At 37.9% G+C, this 19,629-nt stretch overlaps 1 protein-coding gene across 3 annotated transcripts in view; it reads left to right on the forward strand.

The window, feature by feature from the left end:
* ZFR (zinc finger RNA binding protein) overlaps positions 1–19,122 on the forward strand; it is a 91,245-nt gene extending 72,123 nt beyond the window's left edge. For all 3 annotated transcript variants that reach the window (XR_012514040.1, XM_074386771.1, XM_039467822.2), the window contains 3 exons: positions 12,032–12,143; positions 12,264–12,361; positions 17,583–19,122. Coding sequence is in view for 2 of the 3 variants with exons in the window: in XM_074386771.1 (XP_074242872.1) it covers positions 12,032–12,143; positions 12,264–12,361; positions 17,583–17,762 (390 nt within the window). In the remaining variant the exon portion in view is untranslated. The remainder of the gene's footprint in view (positions 1–12,031; positions 12,144–12,263; positions 12,362–17,582) is intronic.
* The last annotated feature ends 507 nt before the right edge of the window (positions 19,123–19,629 follow it).

Genomic DNA, 19,629 nt, shown 5'->3' on the forward strand with positions numbered 1-19,629 from the left:
AAAAATTAGCTAGGCATGATGGCATGCACCTGTAGTTCCAGCTACTGGAGAGACTAAGGTAGGAAGATCGATTGAGCCCAGGTCAAATCTGCAGTGAGCCATGATTGTGCCACAGCAGTTCAGCCTGGGTGACAGAACGAGACCTTATCTCTCTTTTGTTTTCTTTCGGTATATCTGCAAATGATATTTTGCCTCCCAGTACTTTTTATTTTTTATTTTAATTAAAAGATAATTCTAGAGCAGGCATCCCCAGACTTTTTACACAGGGGGCCAGTTCACTGTCCCTCAGACCATTGGAGGGCCGCCACATACTGTGCTCCTCTCACTGACCACCGATGAAAGAGGTGCCCCTTCCTGAAGTGCGGCAGGGGGGCCAGATAAATGGCCTCAGGGGGCCGCATGCAGCCTGCAGGCCATAGTTTGGGGACACCTGTTCTAGAGTAACCAATATGGAATCAAAGAAATACTGCTTGGCATGTATGATATGTTCCTGATTGTATTGAAAATGTTTCTGGTCTATAAAGTGTATTAAGCATGGTGGTACAGCCTTTTATTTGAGATATTTACTTGTCATGTTGAATTATCAGTCTTCTCCTGGTTTACTAAGCAAATTTTGAATCAGTAATGAAAGTTGAACTTTTATCAGACAATTTCCAAGTCTTGTTAACATGAATATATAGTTTTACTCCTTCAACCTGTTAGAGTTCTTCATATTTGAACTACCTTTGCATTCTGGGAATGATTCTTCATACATATGAGAAAAGTGTTTTAATGAAAATTCTTAAGTTCTGTTTGCCAATAGCTTGTTGAGGAATTTCTCAGTGACGTGAAATAATTTTTTTAAGTTTTCTTTTTGTGCTCTTTGTCAGATTTAAAAGCAGTGATCACTAACTCTCTAAAAATAATTTGGAAGCTTTTCTTTCTTTAAACTCTGAAGCAGTTTTAGTAGCATCAAAACTTTTATTCTTGATAGTTTATAAAAATTCATGTGACATCATCACTTCCCAATTACTTTTAAGGGAATAGTGTTTTCTCTATTTCTTCTATTATGATTAGTCTCTCTTGTGGTTAATTTTGGCAATTTATATTTCCCTTAAAAAATAACCCATTCAATAGAATTTTGCTATTTTAGGATTTTTTATTAATGTTTTTGTATCTTTATTCTCTCTCTCCTCCCTCTCTCTCTCTCTGTCTCTCTCTCTCTGTGTGTGTGTGTGTGTGTGTGTGTGTGTCCGTGCACACATGCACATGTGCTTTTAATTCTTCTTTGTGTCATTGATTAGCCAGTAAAGCATTTGCCAGATGGGAGCAAAATTACAATATGAGTGTTTCAGTATTTATTTAGGTGTTTGGAATTCATTAGATACTTAATAGATTTTAAATGGAATAATTTGTAGGTATTGTATAGCTTCAGATTTTGTTTATTTATTTATTTTATTTTTGAAAAGGAGTCTAGCTCTGTATCCCAGGCTGGAGTACAGTGATGCTTTCTTGGTTCACTGCAACCTCTGCCTCCCAGGTTCAAGCAATTCTCCTGCCTCAGCCTCCCAAGGAGTTGGGATTACTGGCATATGCCACCACACCCAGCTAATTGTATTTTTAGTAGAGACAGGGTTTCATCATGTTAACCAGGGTGGTCTAGAACTCCTGACCTCAAGTGATCCACCTACCTCAGCCTCCCAAGGTACTCGGATTACAGGTGTGAGCCACTGCACGCGTCCCAAATTTTTTTAATGTATGAGAATACAAGCATTGTACATCATCATCCTGCTTCCTGCTTTCTTAAACTTTGGTCCCCTCTACCCACCCAGAGTGTCTTTGAAACTGTCTTTGTTGTACTAAGTCTACATTTTGATACTTGGGTGAAAGACTCAAGACCATGGTGTCTGAGCCACACTTGGCAGTCCAGGCTTTCATCATTGCAGACTGGCTACCCAGGCTTTCTTTGAGAGAGTCACCCATCTACTTCAGAGAGTGCTTTCTCCTCTGAGGGGGTGGAGAGCCATAAGAACTGAGAAGAGAATGCACAGGTCAAAGGAATTGAGGGCGCATTGGCCACGGCAAGGGAAATGATTATGAAGAAAGTCAAAAGTGAAAAAAGATCTTTGAAATCATTTACATATAACAACAAATAAATTACTATTTTAGTACTTTAAAAAAAACCAAAATGTCAGTATTTTGACATTTAAAGTTTGCTCCTAGTATTATATTCTTTAGGCAGTGGTTTATCTGTTTTATTGTTTTTTCATCTCAAAATCATCTCTAATCCTCATTAGTAATTTATTACCTTATGAATTTATCTTTATTTTCCTTGGGGTGTTCTGTTAACATTTTACAGACTTCTTGAGTTGGATACTTGGTTCATTCATTTAGTCTGTAGTTACAGAGGTTTTAAAGCTGCAGTTTATGAACACAAATTTTGGGCTGCATAGGTAATGCTTTCTCTTTATTTTCTGTATGATTTGTTTTCATGCTGTTTTTAAGCCAACAGTTTTGAGGGAATTTTATTCTTCCCCTGACCCCAAGGCACAGTCTCGCTCTGTTGCCCAGGCTGGAGTGCACGGGTGAGATCTAGGCTCACTGCAGCCTCCGCCTCCCAGGTTCAAGTGATTCTCCTGCCTCAGCCTCCTGAGTAGCTTGGATTACAGGCGCATGCTGCCACACCCGGCTGATTTTTGTATTTTTAGTAGAGACAGGGTTTCACCATGTTGGCTAGGTTGGCCTAGAACTCCTGAGCTCGTGATCCGCCCACAGCCTCCCAAAGTGCTTGGATTACAGGCGTGAGCTGCCACACCTGTTCAAGATTGAAGGAGGGTTGCTTTTGTTTTTGTAAATAACATCTAGTTTTTATGGCATTGTGATTCAAGAAATGTAGTCTATTTGTAACTTTTGGAATTTAAAGGGTTTTTTGTAGCCTAATACATGTTTTTATAAACTATGGTTATTTTAAAAAAGATGTGCTCTCAACAAGGTATAATGCATACCTCTGAATTTTTGTACTTCAGTCATTTTGTTCCTTTTTTTTTTCTTTTGAGACAGAGTCTCTGTGTTCACCCAGGCTAGAGTGCAATGGTGCGATCTTGGCTCATTGCCCTGCAACCTCTACCTCCTCCTGGGTTCAAGCAGTTTTCCTGCCTCAGCCTCCCAAATAGCTGGGATTACAAGCATGCATCATCATGTCTGGATAATATTTGTATTTTTAGTATTTTCATCATGTTGGCCAGGCTGGTCTTGAACTCTTGGCCTCAAGTGATCTGCACCTCCCTCAGCCTCCCAAAATGCTGAGGTTATAGGTGTGAGCCACTGTGCCGTGCCCTCAACTTCTTATTGAATAGGCTGAGGGTGAGGAAGAAATGTTGATGTCGCCATCTCCATTGGCAGAGATGGAGGATAACTCCCAGATAAGTGGATCTGCACAATTCAAACTCGGGTTTTTCAAGGATCAACCATAGAGTTCCCATGTATCCCCTGCACTCACACATACACAGCCTCCCCGATGCTAGAGTAGTATGTTTGTTATAATTAATGAACCCACATTGATTTGTGACTATCGCTGAGAGTCTGTACAGAATGGATCATCTCTTGTTTACATGCTATGTTCCACACAAGTACAAAGATATGCAAATCTGTTCTCACCTTTATCGATAACTTCTTTTTCTTCCCCTGTGAGATGTGATTGGAGGAATGCTTATGAAAAGGAGTAAGATTTAGCTGTCTGCAGCCTTGTTAGCAAATGTAGGCTACACTCTCCTGTGTCTTTACCAGACGTGCTGTGGCACTCTATATGTGATGGAGTTTATTGGCATGCCTTGAGTGTCAGATTTCAAACCAAGAAGGACTCCTAGAGCCTTTGTCTTTGTAGGATTTGCTCCATTTGTTTCCTGAACCTATTTTACTGTTTCCTTTCGCTACAACTTACATTCACCTGTACCAAGAGAGCATTTGGGTATGTGAAGCTAATTTGGGGCTCTATGTTGAGAGTCCACAGCCATCTTTGAAGTTTTTTTCCTACCTCTTACTCCTTTGGAAGATTTTTTTTTTTTTTTTTTTTTGAGATGGAGTTTCGCTCTTTTGCCCAGGCTGGAGTGCAATGGCGCCATCTCGGCTCACCGCAACCTCCGCCTCCTGGGTTCAGGCAATTCTCCTGCCTCAACCTCCTGAGTAGCTGGGATTACAGGCACGCGCCAACATGCCCAGCTAATTTTTTGTATTTTTAGTAGAGACGGGGTTTCATCATGTTGACCAGGATGGTCTCAATCTCTTGACCTCGTGATCCACCCGCCTCGGCCTCCCAAAGTGCTGGGATTACAGGCGTGAGCCACTGCGCCCGGCCTTGGAAGATCTTACCTTTATTTTTTTCTTTTATCTGCATTTTAGCCAAATGCATTTATTATTGGAAATAATTTGATGTGAATAATAACTATTTTTCTGTTCTTTTCTTATTTCCTGATTTCTTCTGCTTCTGCTCTTTCTTTCCTGGTTTTCAAAGTCTTCAGGATAGTAAATTGTAGTGTTTTTCTTTTCTCTGGTTAGTTAGAAGATAGTCAGATGGAGTTTTTCCTTTCAGGAAAATTTTTCCTAACATGATTCATTTTACCTTTCTCCAAATTGGAGGTTATTGGTGAAATTTTTGGGGTATGTTAAATCAGCTGCCAAACCCACCCCCACCTCTGGAGAGCCAAGTTTGAGTTTTGCCTAAGCAGGGTAAAACACTCAGTTCCTTAGGAATGTTCTGTGTCACTGGCCTTTTATCTGTTTAAGTCAAGCTATTACATTTTGCTTGAAAGGCAGTAGTGTGTATATTCTATCTTTGTTTTTGAGATGAAGGTCCCTCTCTGTCACCTAAATTGGAGTACGGTGGAGCAGTCCTGGCTTACTGCAGCTTTGAACTCCTGGGCTCAAGCAGTCCTCCTGCCCGAACCTTCCTAGTTCCTGTGACTATAGGCAGATGCCATGACACCTGACTAATGTCTTTATTTTTAGTAGAGATGAGGTCTCATATGTTGCCTCAGCTGGTCCGGAACTCCTGGGATCAAACAATCCTCTCGTCATAGTCTTCCAAAGTGCTTGGATTATAGGCCTGAGCCATCATTCCTGGCCCTAATGTATTTCTTAACTGTTTTGAAGGGAAGAGAGTTTGGGTCTGTGCTATTGACATAAACAGGAGTAACTTTATCAAATAAAAGAAATTTGAAATTCTTATGAACTGTATTATGTTTAATTTTATTTAGCATTCAGATTACTTACTTTGAACAAATCCTTAAGTAACTTACAACGCCTGCTTTGTGTCCTTTCCTTTACCACTGCAGTGAGGATTGAAAATGGTTTTCTGTCTTCGAATTCATGACACATTGTTCTTTTGTCATGAATCCATGGTGATGAAATGAAATATAGGTAGAGTTCTGTTGTAATGTTGGTCAGACATTAGAACTGCTGTGTGCTCTCCAAACCTTTAGAATAGTATGACTGCAGTAACTTATAAAAGGCATGAAGTTAGTTGTTGTTTTTTTTAATGTTTATTATAGGCCTAGGACAATGGCTCATACCTGTAATCCCAGCACTTTAGGAGACCGAGGTTGGCAGGGGTAACTTGAGGCCAGGAGTTCAAATCAGCCTTGTTTGTATAGTGAAACCCTATGTCTACAAAAGACAAACGTAAAAATTAGCCGGATGTGATGGCACGCACCTGTAGTCCCAGCTACTCAGGAGGCTGAGGTCAGAGGATCACTTCAGCCAAGGAGTTTGAGGCTGCAGTTATCTGTGATTTCACCACTGCACTTCAGTTTGGTAAGCAGGCTAAGACCATGTCTCCCTCTCCCTCTCCTCTCTCTCTCTCTCTCCCTCTTTCTCTCTCTCACACACACACACAATGTTTATTACTATTTTATTTCTAAACAGTATCTTATGATGAGGAGTATTTCACACACACACACACACACACACACACACACACACACACACACACAATCTGTTATTGAGCTTGTTACAGTGGCCCATGCCTGTAGCCCCACGTACTCAAGAAGCTGAGGCAAGAGGATCTTTTGAGCCCAGGAGTTTAAGGCTAGCCTGGGCACACAGCAAGACCCTATCTCAAAAAGAAAAAAAAAAAAAAAAAACCTGCCACAATATTGGTGAACGTTGAAAACGGTATGCTAAATGCGAGAAGCTAGGCACAAAAGGTCACATAATCATAGAGACAGAGTGCATCTATCTCTCTAATAGAAATAGGGGTAAGAGGGTTTACTTTGGGGTAATGGAAATGTTTTGGAACTAGATAAGGGTGGTTACATAGTGTAATAATGCTGCCAAATTATTCACTTTAAAATGGTTAACATTATCTTTTTTGAGATAAGGTTTCACTTTGTCAGTTGGGCTATAGTGCAGTGGCATGATCATGACTCACTGCAGCCTCTACTTTCCAGGCTTAAGTGATCCTTCTGACTCACCCTCCAAAGTACGTAGGACTATAGGTGCATGCTACCATGCCTGGCTAGATTTTTTTTTTTTTTAATTTTTTGTAGGGATAAGGTCTCACTGTGTTGCCCAGACTGGTCTCAAACTCCTGGACCCAAGGGATCCTCCCATCTCGGCCTCCAGAAGTGCTGGGATTATAGGCATCAGCCACCATGCCTGACCTTTTTTTTTTTTTTAAAGAAAACAATATCAAATGTAAAGGAGTCATTAAAGGTGGATACAACTGCTATAATTATTCTTCCTGCCCAAATATCAGTTGAAATGTGTTAACATTTCTTTTTACATATTTTACTGGCTTTCAGAGGCATTTGTAAGTAATACAGATTTTAGTGGTGGTAGTTTGTACCAAGAGTTCTTCTGGCCGTTGCTGATAGAACCAACAGAGAGTTCTAAAATGATAGGACACTGACATCTCAGGGCAAAAAACAGTTACAGCTTACAAAAGAATCACTAAATGGTACATGAACTAACTCAGCATTGCATACCCCCTACCAAAATCATTATTTAACTGTATGCACATCCCCAATTCACTAAAAGCTGTAAGTAAACGTTTTCCCTGCAAGTCATGACCATTTTTATTAAGACTTTCATACATTTCACTATATGAAATAAAGTGCTGTGAGTAAATATATTACAAAAATGCAACCACCTGCAAATGGGCTTACAAATCAAGGTCTTTTTGCATGTTATCAATAATAATCCACGTCAACTGGACTGTGTAAGTGGCTTTTGTATATACAATTGGCTATTGTTAGGGTATTCATAAAATCGTATTTTATGAGCATAAACATCTTAATCTATAAAATGAGAATGATGGTTATACCTGCCTTTCAGAACATGATTATAATAATTAGAATTGGTAAATACATGTGAAGACTTAGAGCAGGCGTCCCCAAACTTTTTACACAAGGGGCCAGTTCACTATCCCTCAGACCGCTGGAGGGCCGCCACATACTGTGCTCCTCTCACTGACCACCAATGAAAGAGGTGCCCCTTCCTGAAGTGCGGGGGGGGGGGGGGGGGGGCGGGATAAATAGCCTCAGGGGGCCGCATGGGGCCGTAGTTTGGGTTCGCCTGACTTAGAGCATTGCTTAATGAGGCTAAGTACTTAGTAAGTTGTAGCTATAATGAAGAGTTAGGTAACTGCTACTACTACTGTTACTTAGCCAGAACTCCTAGTGCTAGTGATTGTTTCTAGTCTGTTACAAATTTAGAGCTGGGCAGAATATTTTTTCTGCTTTTGTGATGTAGTAATAGCCCTATTGTAAATTCTTAGTACTCACATTGCTGGGCTAATTAACGTGTGTCTTTTAAAATTTGGTAGAGCTTGCCATTGTGCTTTAAAGAAAGGTTTTACTAGTTTACACTCCCACCAGTGAAAGTGCCTGTGTTACTACAATCTCATCAGGTGGCTTTGTTTTGTTTTAACCAGAGCTGGAAACTAATATTCAAGGAAACCAGTTAATGTTTTCTCTCTGGATCACCCATTTAAGAAAGATACTTATTGAAACATAGTGAGAAAGAAAAAAAATCGTTTTGCTTCAGAAAGACCTGGGTTCAGATCTCAGCTTTATCACCTAGCTACATGACCTTGGACAAAGCTATTTTTAACCTCTTAAATTTATGGGGGTTTTTTCATCTTGAATTAAATTATGCATCTAAGAGATCATTTAGCATGATGCCTGCCACTTACTAAGAGTTATTCTTATTATAACTGGAGATGGGAAGGGAAAAAATACACTGCATGAGTGTTTTTAAAAGCAAATAAGATTGGTTGCAGTGCCTCATGCCTGTAATTCCATCACTTTGGGAGGGCAAGGTGGGAAGATCACTTGAGCCCAGGAGTTCAAGACCACCTCAGGCAACATAGGAAGACCTCATCTCTATTAAAAATTAAAAATTAGATGAGCATGGTGGTGGGTCCTGTAGTACCACCTACTGAGGAGGCTGAGGTGGATCACTTGAGCCTAGGAGGTCAAGGCTGCCTTGAGTTGTAATCACACCACTGCATTCCAGTCTAGGAAACAGAGCAAGACCCTGTCTCTAAAAAAGTAAATAAAAAACAAATATTCAGTTGAATGCAGTGGCATTCACCTATAGTCTCAGCTACTGGGGAAGCTGAGAGAGGATTACTTGAGCCCAGACATTCAAGCTCAGCTATGCGTGAGCTTGAATGCAGTGTGCTATGACTGTGCCTGCAAATAACTACTGCACTCCTTCATGATCCCGTCTGTAAAAACATTTTTTAATTAAAAAATTTTTAAAGCAAATATTACAATCCTTGATTTTTTAATCATTTAATATGAGGAGATTTTTCCATCTCCAGTTATAACAACTCTTAATAAGCTATTCTCTTATATAATTATAGCTACCAAGACCCTTTACATTACAACCTGAAGTGTCATTTTCTTAATTTGATTCTATTTATTTTTGATATTCTTACTTTTGAATTGTAGTCTGTTTTCATTGCTCTTTTAACTGTAGACATCTGCTTGGAGAACAGCTATATTCTTTAGAAAATTAATATGTTTTAATTGCTTACTTCACAGCAAATGGTGTCAGAGGCAGGTAGTTTACTTAGTTTTATTGTATATGTTTAAGTATATTGACTTTTTTATGTGCCATAAATAATTTATTTTTCTTGATTTTTTTAAAATTCATTTCTGCTTTTACCTGCTGGTATAAATCAGAAATGCCTGATTCTTAAAGTAAATCAATAAACAGATTTTGAAAAAGCTTTGAGTTACTTGAAACACATTTTTATGTCTTGACATACCTAAACTGCAGCTGATTATTTAATCCTCACTTTTCTCATATTTGCCAAAACTACTCAGTAAAAATTTGAGGCATTTATCAAAAGTTACATATTTTATGACTTCAGTTTTGTGTAATCACAACATCAATATTCTGCTAATTGTTACTCTTGATTTATTTTATCACTGACTTGTCAGGATTATTCCCACATTCTTTCCAAAATGATTCCATGTCATAATCATTTACTAAGTATTTACAAAATTCTGGCTACATGTGCTAGGTAAGTGGGTTCAAAATGAGTAAGACTAATCTTATCCTCAAGGATCTCTCAGTCTTTTTGTATCTTAAAATAATAGTCGGTTTGTCTGGAAATGAGAGATATTCCATACATATGCGTTGAGTTTTCTAGATGACTGAAGCTTATCCCCTAAAATATTAAAACTTAATTTAAAAATAAAAATCCATTAAAAAAAAATGTCTTGAGGGGCTGGATGCTTTCGTGCATGCCTGTAATCCCAAGGCTTTGGGAAGCCAAGGCAGTCGGTTTACCTGAGTTCAGGTTTGAAACCAGCCTGGACAGCATAGTGAGACCCCGTCTACAAAAATTAGGCACAGTGACTGCGCCTATTGCCCCAGTTGTACAGTGGCATGACCGCAGCTCACTGCTCTTGGGCTCAAGTGATGCTGAGCTGACATGGGAGGACCACTTGAGCCCAAGAGCTTGAGGCTGCAGTGAGCTGTGGTCATGCCACTGCATTCTAGCCTGGGTGACAGAGCGAGACCTTTTCTCAAAAAACAAAGAATATTGAACATCTTCCTGCATTCTTCAGTGGAATAAACTGAGCTCTCTTTTTAAATTGTAACTTACATTTATCATTGTGACTATGCATTATTTTCAGGTTTTCCCCAGTTGTACTGGAAGCTATCATTTTTTCATAGCTGTTAATGTGTACTATTTCTTTAAATTCTCATTTAAAGAGATTCTGAGAAATGGCCTTAGAGTGAATAGGTTGACATAGTTTTTACCTCTAAAAAGTAAGTCCATAAGCTTTTTTAGTATACAACCAAAAGTGTGGATTCTCACTAATGTCTTTTCAGCTTTCATTATCATCTTAAGGATTTCATAGTGGTTCCAAACTAGTTTATTTGAACTGCTATTAGTAGGCTTATTTAAACTTAAAGTAAAAGCTACAACAGGGATAAACCTTAAATATTATGCTGAGTGAGAAAAGTCAGACACAAAGCTATGTATTTGTATAAAATGTCCAGAGTTGGCAAATCTGTAGAAATAAAGCGATTTGGTGGTTGCCAAGGACCAGAAGGAAGGGAGAATGGAGAATGACTACTAACGGGTGTGTGGTTTCTTTTGGAGATCATGAAAATGTTCTGGAATTAGGTAATGGTAATGATTGAACAACTCTGTAAATACACTAAAAACTACTAAATTGTTTAAAAGGGTGAATCTTACATCAATTTTTAAAAATCTAAATACAAACCAATTTTTCTAATGAGACCCTTCAAAACACCACTCCCTGGGTTGGCTTTTTTCCTTTCCTTTCTTTTCTTTTCTTTTTTTTCTTTTTTTGAAGAGACATGATCTCTCTGTCACTCAGGCTGCTGGAAGGGAGTGTGGGATCTCGGCTCACTGCAGCCTCAACCTCCCAGGCTTGAGCGATCCTCTCACCTCAGCCCCCCAGGTAGTTACAGGCCACCACATCCAGCTAAGTTTTGGTTTTTTTGGATTTTTTTGTAGAGACAGGATTTTGCCATCTTGCCCAGGCTGGTCTTAAACTCCTGAACTCAGGCAATCGGCCTCTCAATGTGCTGGGATTATAGGCATGAGCCACCGCTCCCAGCTGCTACTTTCTAAATCTATACTCTTTTTTTTTTTTTTTTGAGACAGAGTCTCATTCTGTCGCCCAGGTTGGAGTGCAATGGCACAACCTTGGCTCACTGCAACCTCCACCTCCCAGGTTCAAGCCATTCTTCTGTCTCAGCCTCCTGAGTAGTTGGGACTACAGGCACACACCACCATGCCGGCTAATTATAGTATTTTTTAGTAGAGATGGGGTTTCACCATAGTGGCCAGGCTGGTCTTGAACTCCTGATCTCAAGTGATCTGCTTGCCTTGGCCTCCCAACAGTGCTGGGATTACAGGCGTGAGCCACCACACTGGCTATATATATTTTCATCTTTGTCTTTTATTCATTGGTTTAGATTTTTAGTCTCTCGGTTGTAATTTACTGTGGAAACATAATTTGCATTTTCCTTAGGGGTAGTAGAAGTCCGGCCGTGTCTAAGAAAAATTTAAATGATTCCCATTTTTTGTAAAGAAAAGACCAAAAGTCTTGTACGTAGTAGAATAGTGTCTGCTCAAACCCCCTAGCATCAGCAGTCTTACAGGTATCAGAAAATAAATGTGTGTGAACCCCAGATATCTAAAGAATTTTTTTTCAAATGAGAAGCCTCATAATCTGAGTAATTTTAAGACCTATTATAAAGGATAGTAGTAATTAAAAATAAAACAAAAAAATCTGTTACTCTTGCATTTTTCTCCATTAAGCACAAACTACAAAATCTCTTCAAAATGTAAATTTTGTATTGCCTTAATTTTGTTTTCTTTGCTTGACTTTTATTACTTTTGAACGTTTTATATTATATGTAATATTTATTTTCTGTTTTTGTGATTTGTTTTATATAGCTTTTCAATCTTTAAAATTTTAGTTTATCATTCTAGTGTTTGAAAATGAGTAATTCCTTTGATTGGTAAGCTGTTAAACACATTTTTATGTTTTATTTTTAGGCTATGGAGTTATTAGTAGAGAAAGCAATCAGCAGTGCTTCTAGCCCTCAGAGCCCTGGGGATGCACTGAGAAGAGTTTTTGAGTGCATTTCTTCAGGGATTATTCTTAAAGGTAACTTTTACTTTGTTTTTAATGAAGTGAAATGAAATTTACTCATTTGCTGGTTGAATTTTTTTTTTTTAATGAATGGACAATGCTAATGCTTTTGTCTCCCTGTGGTGATTGCTGTAGGTAGTCCTGGACTTTTGGATCCTTGTGAAAAGGATCCCTTTGATACCTTGGCAACAATGACTGACCAGCAGCGTGAAGACATTACATCCAGTGCACAGGTACTAGTATTCCCAAATCCAGAGCTCTATTGAGTTACTCCAGTAAGGTTTTATTTTTCTGTTATTGTCCTAAATATTGTAAGTCACTATGTAATATTTATTCTTCTGCTTTTGTAGTAAGCAAATCCTTAGAGAGTATATTAAAATAGCTTGCCCAAAAAATTCTATTAGATTTCACTAATAGAATTCAAAATTTTATTATTTAATTAAATTATATGGCCATTTCTTTTTTTTTCTTTTTCTTTTTCTTTTTTTTTTTTTTTTTTTTGAGACCGAGTTTCGCTCTTGTTACCCAGGCTGGAGTGCAATGGCGCGATCTTGGCTCACCGCAACCTCCGCCTCCTGGGTTCAAGCAATTCTGCCTCAGCCTCCCAAGTAGCTGGGACTACAGGCGTGTGCCACCATGCCCAGCTAACTTTTGTATTTTTAGTAGAGACGGGGTTTCACCATGTTGACCAGAATGGTCTTGATCTCTTGACCTCGTGATCCACCCGCCTCGGCCTCCCAAAGTGTTGGGATTACAGGCGTGAGCCACTGCGCCCAGCCTATATGGCCATTTCTATGTAAGCATATTATATATTATAAAAATAGAGCAATATTTTCAGTGTCTCATTGAATCTGGATAATAGGTTATGTATCAAGATCAGCAGAAATTCTTATGTCCTCTGGTTGTACAAAAGTCATTTGCTGTGGCGTTTATGGTCATTATTGTTATAATTTTACCTTTCCTGCCACTGTCAAATAAAGTAAATAAAAATGAGGGCTCTGGAGACAGAATCCCTGGATTTGACTACCAGTTCTGCCGTCTCATCTATAATATGGATATAAAAGCAATATCTTCTCAAACACGATTGTTGAGAAGATTAAATGAGTTAATATGTGTAACCATCCTAGCACATGGTTTATCGAAGGATCTTAAACGTTAGCTGGTATTATCATTATCTTCATCTTATTAACCCTATTGAGAGAATAATTATGAAAAAGAAAAAACATTGAACCTAATTAATGAATGAAAAAATAATCAACCTAAAATTGGTATAGCTTTCCATTGTTGATTCCAGAAATGTGCTGAGTAGGGGAAAAAAACGTAGTAGCTATGAACAATAATCCACTCTAAGATTCTTGGGAGTTGTTGGATTTAAGATCTTAATTTATTATCTTGAATAATTTGGAATTTCAAAGATGTAATTGTTATGCCAGAAACTGTACTGGGGGAGAGATAGTAGTAATAGAATTTTATGGATATCTTACAAACCCAGAACATGCCAAATTCTTATGCATTTGATGTTTTTATTTCTTTTATTTAATTTTCTAAGGAAGAAGGTAGTTGCCTTGAGTGTCTCTTCTTTCTCCCTTTGGTACTTACGAGAATTAGTTATAAATTTAAAGGAAAATAAATTCAGAACACTTGAAAACTAACAAAATTCGTTATTAAGAGGAATGCTTATTTTTCAAAAAATGTGACCTTAAAGAAAGTGGTCTGGTTTTAGGAGAACATTTAGAAGTGTTCGTACTAAAAGTGAAGAGTTACATAATGTATAATGCATTTATGTAGCACTCATGACATAATAGTTGCATGAGAAGGAAACAGATTAGTACTTCCTAGGAGTTAAGGATAGGAAGGAATGGCGTGGCTCCAAAGGGGGTCTTGTGGCAACAGAACAGTTGACCATCTTGATTGTGGTGGTGATTACATGACATAAGGCTGCACATGTGATGAAATTGCGTGGAGCTGTACACACTTGCACATATAAATGAATGTATATAACTGATGAAATATGAAGTACCAGTGTCAATTTCAGTTTGTTTTTTGGTGGCCTGTAGCTCCCATGTTAATGTCCCTCTTCCTTCCTTTGTCTCTGGAATGATTCCATATTTCCTTCTATAGTGTCTACCATTATTCTTGTATGCCACAATGCTTTTTCTCCAGTGATCCTTTTCAAGTTGCCTCTGCCAGATACAGCCTTTGTCATTTAATAAAATTCCTTCCTCTAGGTAGGTGTACATAGTTTAATGTACCTTTAAAAGGGCTAAATTTATAAGGTTAATCACCCCTTCCCAAGAAGGAAATAGATTGTAAAGTAAACTTTTAATCTTTGATGATTATTGAAATTCTAAAATGTCTTTGTATGGGAATAGTTCATATCAATCTTCAAATTTAGTTTGCTGCTAAATAATTGTCAATATGATAGAATTTTCTCTTCTTGTCAGACCTTAGAAATACCTACAAACCACATGCAGAGCAAGAGATTGTAGAGTGCTCACTAAAGCCTCAAATGCTATCTTGGTTTTACTTATTGGAGTATTCTTTCATTTAAAAACTAGTAATAATATCAGCATAGGCTGGGCTGGGCAAAGCCTGTCATCCCAGCACTTAAGGAGGCCAAGGCAGGCAGACCACCACCTGAGGTCAGGAGTTTGAGACCAATATGACAAAACCCTGTCTCTACTAAAAATAAAAAAGTAGCCGGGAGTGGTGGCATGAGCGCCTGTAGTGCCAGCTACTCGAGAGCCTGAGGCACAAGAATCACTTGAACCCAGGAGAGACTGCGGTGAGCCAAAATCACACCATTGCACTCCAGCCTGGGCAACAGAGTAAGACTGTTTCAAAAAAAGGAATAGGCTGATGCTTAGTAGCAATGTCTGTATCATAAAAATGTATAAATATTCGGCCAGGCACAGTAGCTCACACCCGCAATCCCAGCAGTTTGGGAGGCCGAAGTAGGTGGATCATCTGAGGTCAGGAGTTTGAGACCAGCCTGACCAACATGGAGAAACCCCACCTCTACTAAAAATTTTAAAAAATTAATCGGGTGTGGTGACACATGCCTGTAATCCCAGCTATTCAGGAGGCTGAAGCAGGAGAATCTCTTGAACCTGGGAGGCGGAGGTTGTGGTAAGCCAAGATTGGACCATTTCACTCCAGCGTGAGCAACAAGAGCAAAACTCTTGTCTCAAAAAAAAAAAAAAAAAGTATAAATATTTGTTATTGTATATGAGATACCTTTGGATATTTTCTATTAATGTAGAAGAAAACTCTATTCTGTTATCTTTAGGAAGGATCTTTTATAAGTTTCTCTCAAAGAGTTAGTGTATTATGATGATAAAAATTCCTAGTTCTTACCTGGGAAATTAACAGCCTTATAACTTAAGTGAGGTAGAGAAATACTCAGTACTGGCAAAAATCTGTAATAATTGCAGACTAAGTAGCATGCTGTATCAAGTCCTGACTGCTGATGACTTTGAGACTTTCAGGATTTTCAAAGCATGTGTATGAGGCAAAATTCTTAGGAACTAGAATTATCTAACTTGGGGGAAAAGTTTTGGAGCAATAAATTCCCATGTGGATGACTGTAACCAGTAACTATCCTGTATCTCATAATCAGAGTAGGGATTTAAAATAGTCTGAACAGCAGTCAACAGGTTAGGGCCGGGCACAGTGGCTCACGCCTGTAATCTCAACACTTTGGGAGGCCAAGGCAAGAGGATTGGTTGAGCCCAGGAGTTTAAGACCAACCTGGCAACATAGCATAACCTCATCTCTATTAAAAAAAAATTTTTGGCCATGCACAGTGGCTCATGCCTGTAATCCCAGCACTTTGGGAGGCCAAGGTAGGTGGATCACGAGGTCAGGAGTTCAAGACCAGCCTGGCCAACATGGTAAAACCCTGTCTCTACTAAAAATACAAATATTAACCAGGTGTGATGGTGGGCACGTGTAGTCCCAGCTACTCACTCAGGAGACTGAGATAGCAGAATTGCTTGCACTCGAGAGGCAGAGATTGCGGTGAGCCAAGATCACTCCCCTGCCTTCTAGCCTGGGCAACAGAGCGAGACTCCATCTCAAAAAAAAAAAAAAAAAGAGAAAATACAAGTTATAGCCAGGCGTAATGGCTCACGCCTAAAATCCTAGCAGGTAGGCAGAGTTCAAGACCAGCCTGGGCAGCATAGAGAAACCCCATCTCTACAGAAAATACAAAAATTAGCCAGTTGTGTTAGTACGAGCATGTGGTTCTGGCTACTTGGGAGACTGAGTGAGGTCACTTGAGCCCAGGGAGACTGAGGTTGCAGTGAGCTGTGATGGCACCACTGCACTCCAGCCTGGGCAACAAAGTAAGACCCTGTCTTAAAAAAAAAAAAAAAAAAAAAAAAAAAAAAATTATAAATAACAATTAGATACTGTTTGGCCCATCATACCTGTGAGAATTTTTTTCCCCATTTATTGTATCCAGAAGGGGAAGCAGACTTGCATACATATTACTAGTAGATACGTTAATCAGTATAAATCTTGGGGAGCTTTGTTTTTCAATATTCACTTTTACATGTTCAGCGGTCCCACTGATTAAAAGTTATTTCTCCAGAACTTGTCACTTAAGTACACAGAAACATCTTAAAACAGGCATTCGTTGTAGTACAGTAATAAAAATACTGGAACCAGCCTAGTGTTTACCAGTAGAAAATTAGGTAAATAAGTTTGGTACATCCACGTGAGTATAATTACAGTTCATAAACTATATGCTGTCTACCAAATGCCTAGGGAGGCCATCAGCAACCATTCTGTTAAAGCAGGTAGCTCCCATTTTTCTTTGTTTTCAATACCCTGTTTGGTTTTTTGATGACACTTATAATTTTTGTAATTTTTGTGTGTCCTAGCTCCACTAAATGTAAGCTTCATGAAAGCAGAAATTTTGCTTATTGTTTACACTCAGATATGCTAAGTGCTTAATTAGGTATCTGCTAAATGAACAAGCATATGAATGAATGGTTAAATGGGGAAAAAAAATGAATTGCGATCCTTTTTATAAAGCTGGGGAGGTGTATGTTTGTTCAGCCCATGCCTCAGCCCTGTGAACATGGGCATTTGATGAAAAACTGGGAAAATACATGGATATGAACAAAAGAGGGGCTTGCTCAGTGACAAAGACACTTTGTTGTGCAGTTTCAGGATGGTGTTTTTTGTTTTTTTTAAATAAATGTGATACTGAATTTATTTAAATTTTTTTTAACTTAATGTTTAAGAAAACAAAATGGCATGCACACAGAAAACCCTGGAAATAAAAATATGAGAACCTACAGATTATTTCATTTGTGAAACTAATTCCTTTAAATGTTTCTTTCATTACACATGCTTTTTTATGTTGCATTTGGAGGGAGGTAAATGTAATAAGTATTACTACTTGGGATTTTTCAGTTAACTCAAAATTCTGACTCTTTGTTGCAGTTTGCATTGAGACTCCTTGCATTCCGCCAGATACACAAAGTTCTAGGCATGGATCCATTACCGCAAATGAGCCAACGTTTTAACATCCACAACAACAGGAAACGAAGAAGGGATAGTGATGGAGTTGATGGATTTGAAGCTGAGGGGAAAAAAGACAAGAAAGATTATGATAACTTTTAAAGTGTCTGTGAATCTTCAGTGTTAAAAAAAAAAAAAGGTGCCCATTTGTTGGCTGTTTTTCATTCATAATAATGTCTACATTAAAAAAATATCAAGAATTTAAAGGATTTCATGGAAGAACCAGGTTTTTCTATGACATTAAAAAATGTATAGTGTTAGGTGTTATTTGAATGGGAAGACACCAAAAAAAAAAAAAAAAAAGTGCTCCGACTAGGGGAGGAAACAGTGGTTCTGATTTTTTTCCCATTATTTTGATTTTATTTTCTGGTTGCCCTAGCTCCCCTCCCCGACCCCCATTTTTGTGTCTTTTATTAACCTAGTGCATTGTCTTATTAAATCTTTACTGTATTTAATGCAGGATTTGTGCTTCAGTTGCTCTGTGTATTTTGATATTTTTATTTAGAGGTTTTGTTTGCTTTTTGACACTAGTTGTAAGTTACTTTGTGTTATAGATGATATCCTTTACCCCTTCCTAATATTTTACAGCAGTACGTTTTTTTGTAACGTGAGACTGCAGAATTTTTTTTTGTTTTTCTATATGTGAAGGATTACAACACAAAAAGTTATCCTGCCATTCGAGTGCTCAGAACTGAATGTTTCTGCAGATCTTGTGGCATTTGTCTCTAGTGTGATATATAAAGGTGTAATTAAGACAGATTTCTGTTAATCTAATCAAGTTTGCTGTTAGTTGTGCATTAGCAGTATAAAAGCTAATATATACTATATGGTCTTGCAACAGTTTTAAAGCCTCTGCATAATTGATAATAAAAATGCATGACATTTTTGTTTTTAATAGACTTTCAAAATTACAATTTTAGGTTTAACACGTAGATCTTTGTACAGTTGACTTTTTGACATAGCAAGGCCAAAAATAACTTTCTGAATATTTTTTTCTTGTGTATAAGTGGAAAGGGCATTTTTCACATATAAGTGGGCTAACCAATATTTTCAAAAGAACTTTATCATTGTGCAACTAACAACAGTAACTAGCCCTTAATTATGGTGACAGTTCCTTATTGGTGTGTATGAGATTACTCTAGCAACGATTACAGTGTAACACAGTTGATCTTCTCCACACACCGCATCACCCAGATAAATTTACAGTTCTGTTAACAGTGAGGTTGATAAAGTATTACTGATAAAAAAAAATAAAATTATCTAAGAAAAAAACAGAAAATTATTTGGTGTGGCCATCTTACATGCTTATGTCTCCTACATAAAGCTAAATATTCTAGCAGCTATGTAATGAAAAAATTACATCTTAACTGTTGATGTATGTATGCTCTGGTACACAGATGTCATTTTGTTGTCACAGCACTACAATGAAATACACAAATAAAAAATTAAATTCATATAATGACTTAAATGTATTATATATTAGAACTGACAACATAAACTACTTTTGCTTTGAAATAATGTATGCTTCAGTAAAATCATATTCAAATGTATTGAGTACTACATCTTATTTTTCCTGACAAATCTTTGTTGATTAAGCATATAATTTTCAGAAAATTTTCTAATTAAATACTATATTAGCTTAATTTCTTTCTAGGATAAGAATCTTCCCCCAAAGTCTTAGAGGGCCGGGAAATCATAGGAGACCACAGGGGAAATAGAACAGGACAGTCAGACTTTTCTCCCAGATTCGTCAGATACAGATGGAGTATCAAATCCAAAAATCTCGAAGTGTCAAAATCTGAAACTTATTGAGGGCCTACAAGGAAATGCTCATTAGGGCATTTCAGATTTTCAGATTAGGGATGCTCAATTAGATTTTTTTTTTTCTTAAATTTTACATGGGATCCTTCAAGAATGAAAGCAAAACAAAAAAAATTTTACATGGGAGACTGCACCATTGCACCCCATC

The sequence above is a fragment of the Saimiri boliviensis genome, chromosome 1 (assembly GCF_048565385.1).
Source record: "Saimiri boliviensis isolate mSaiBol1 chromosome 1, mSaiBol1.pri, whole genome shotgun sequence".
Classification (NCBI taxonomy): Eukaryota; Metazoa; Chordata; class Mammalia; order Primates; family Cebidae; genus Saimiri; species Saimiri boliviensis.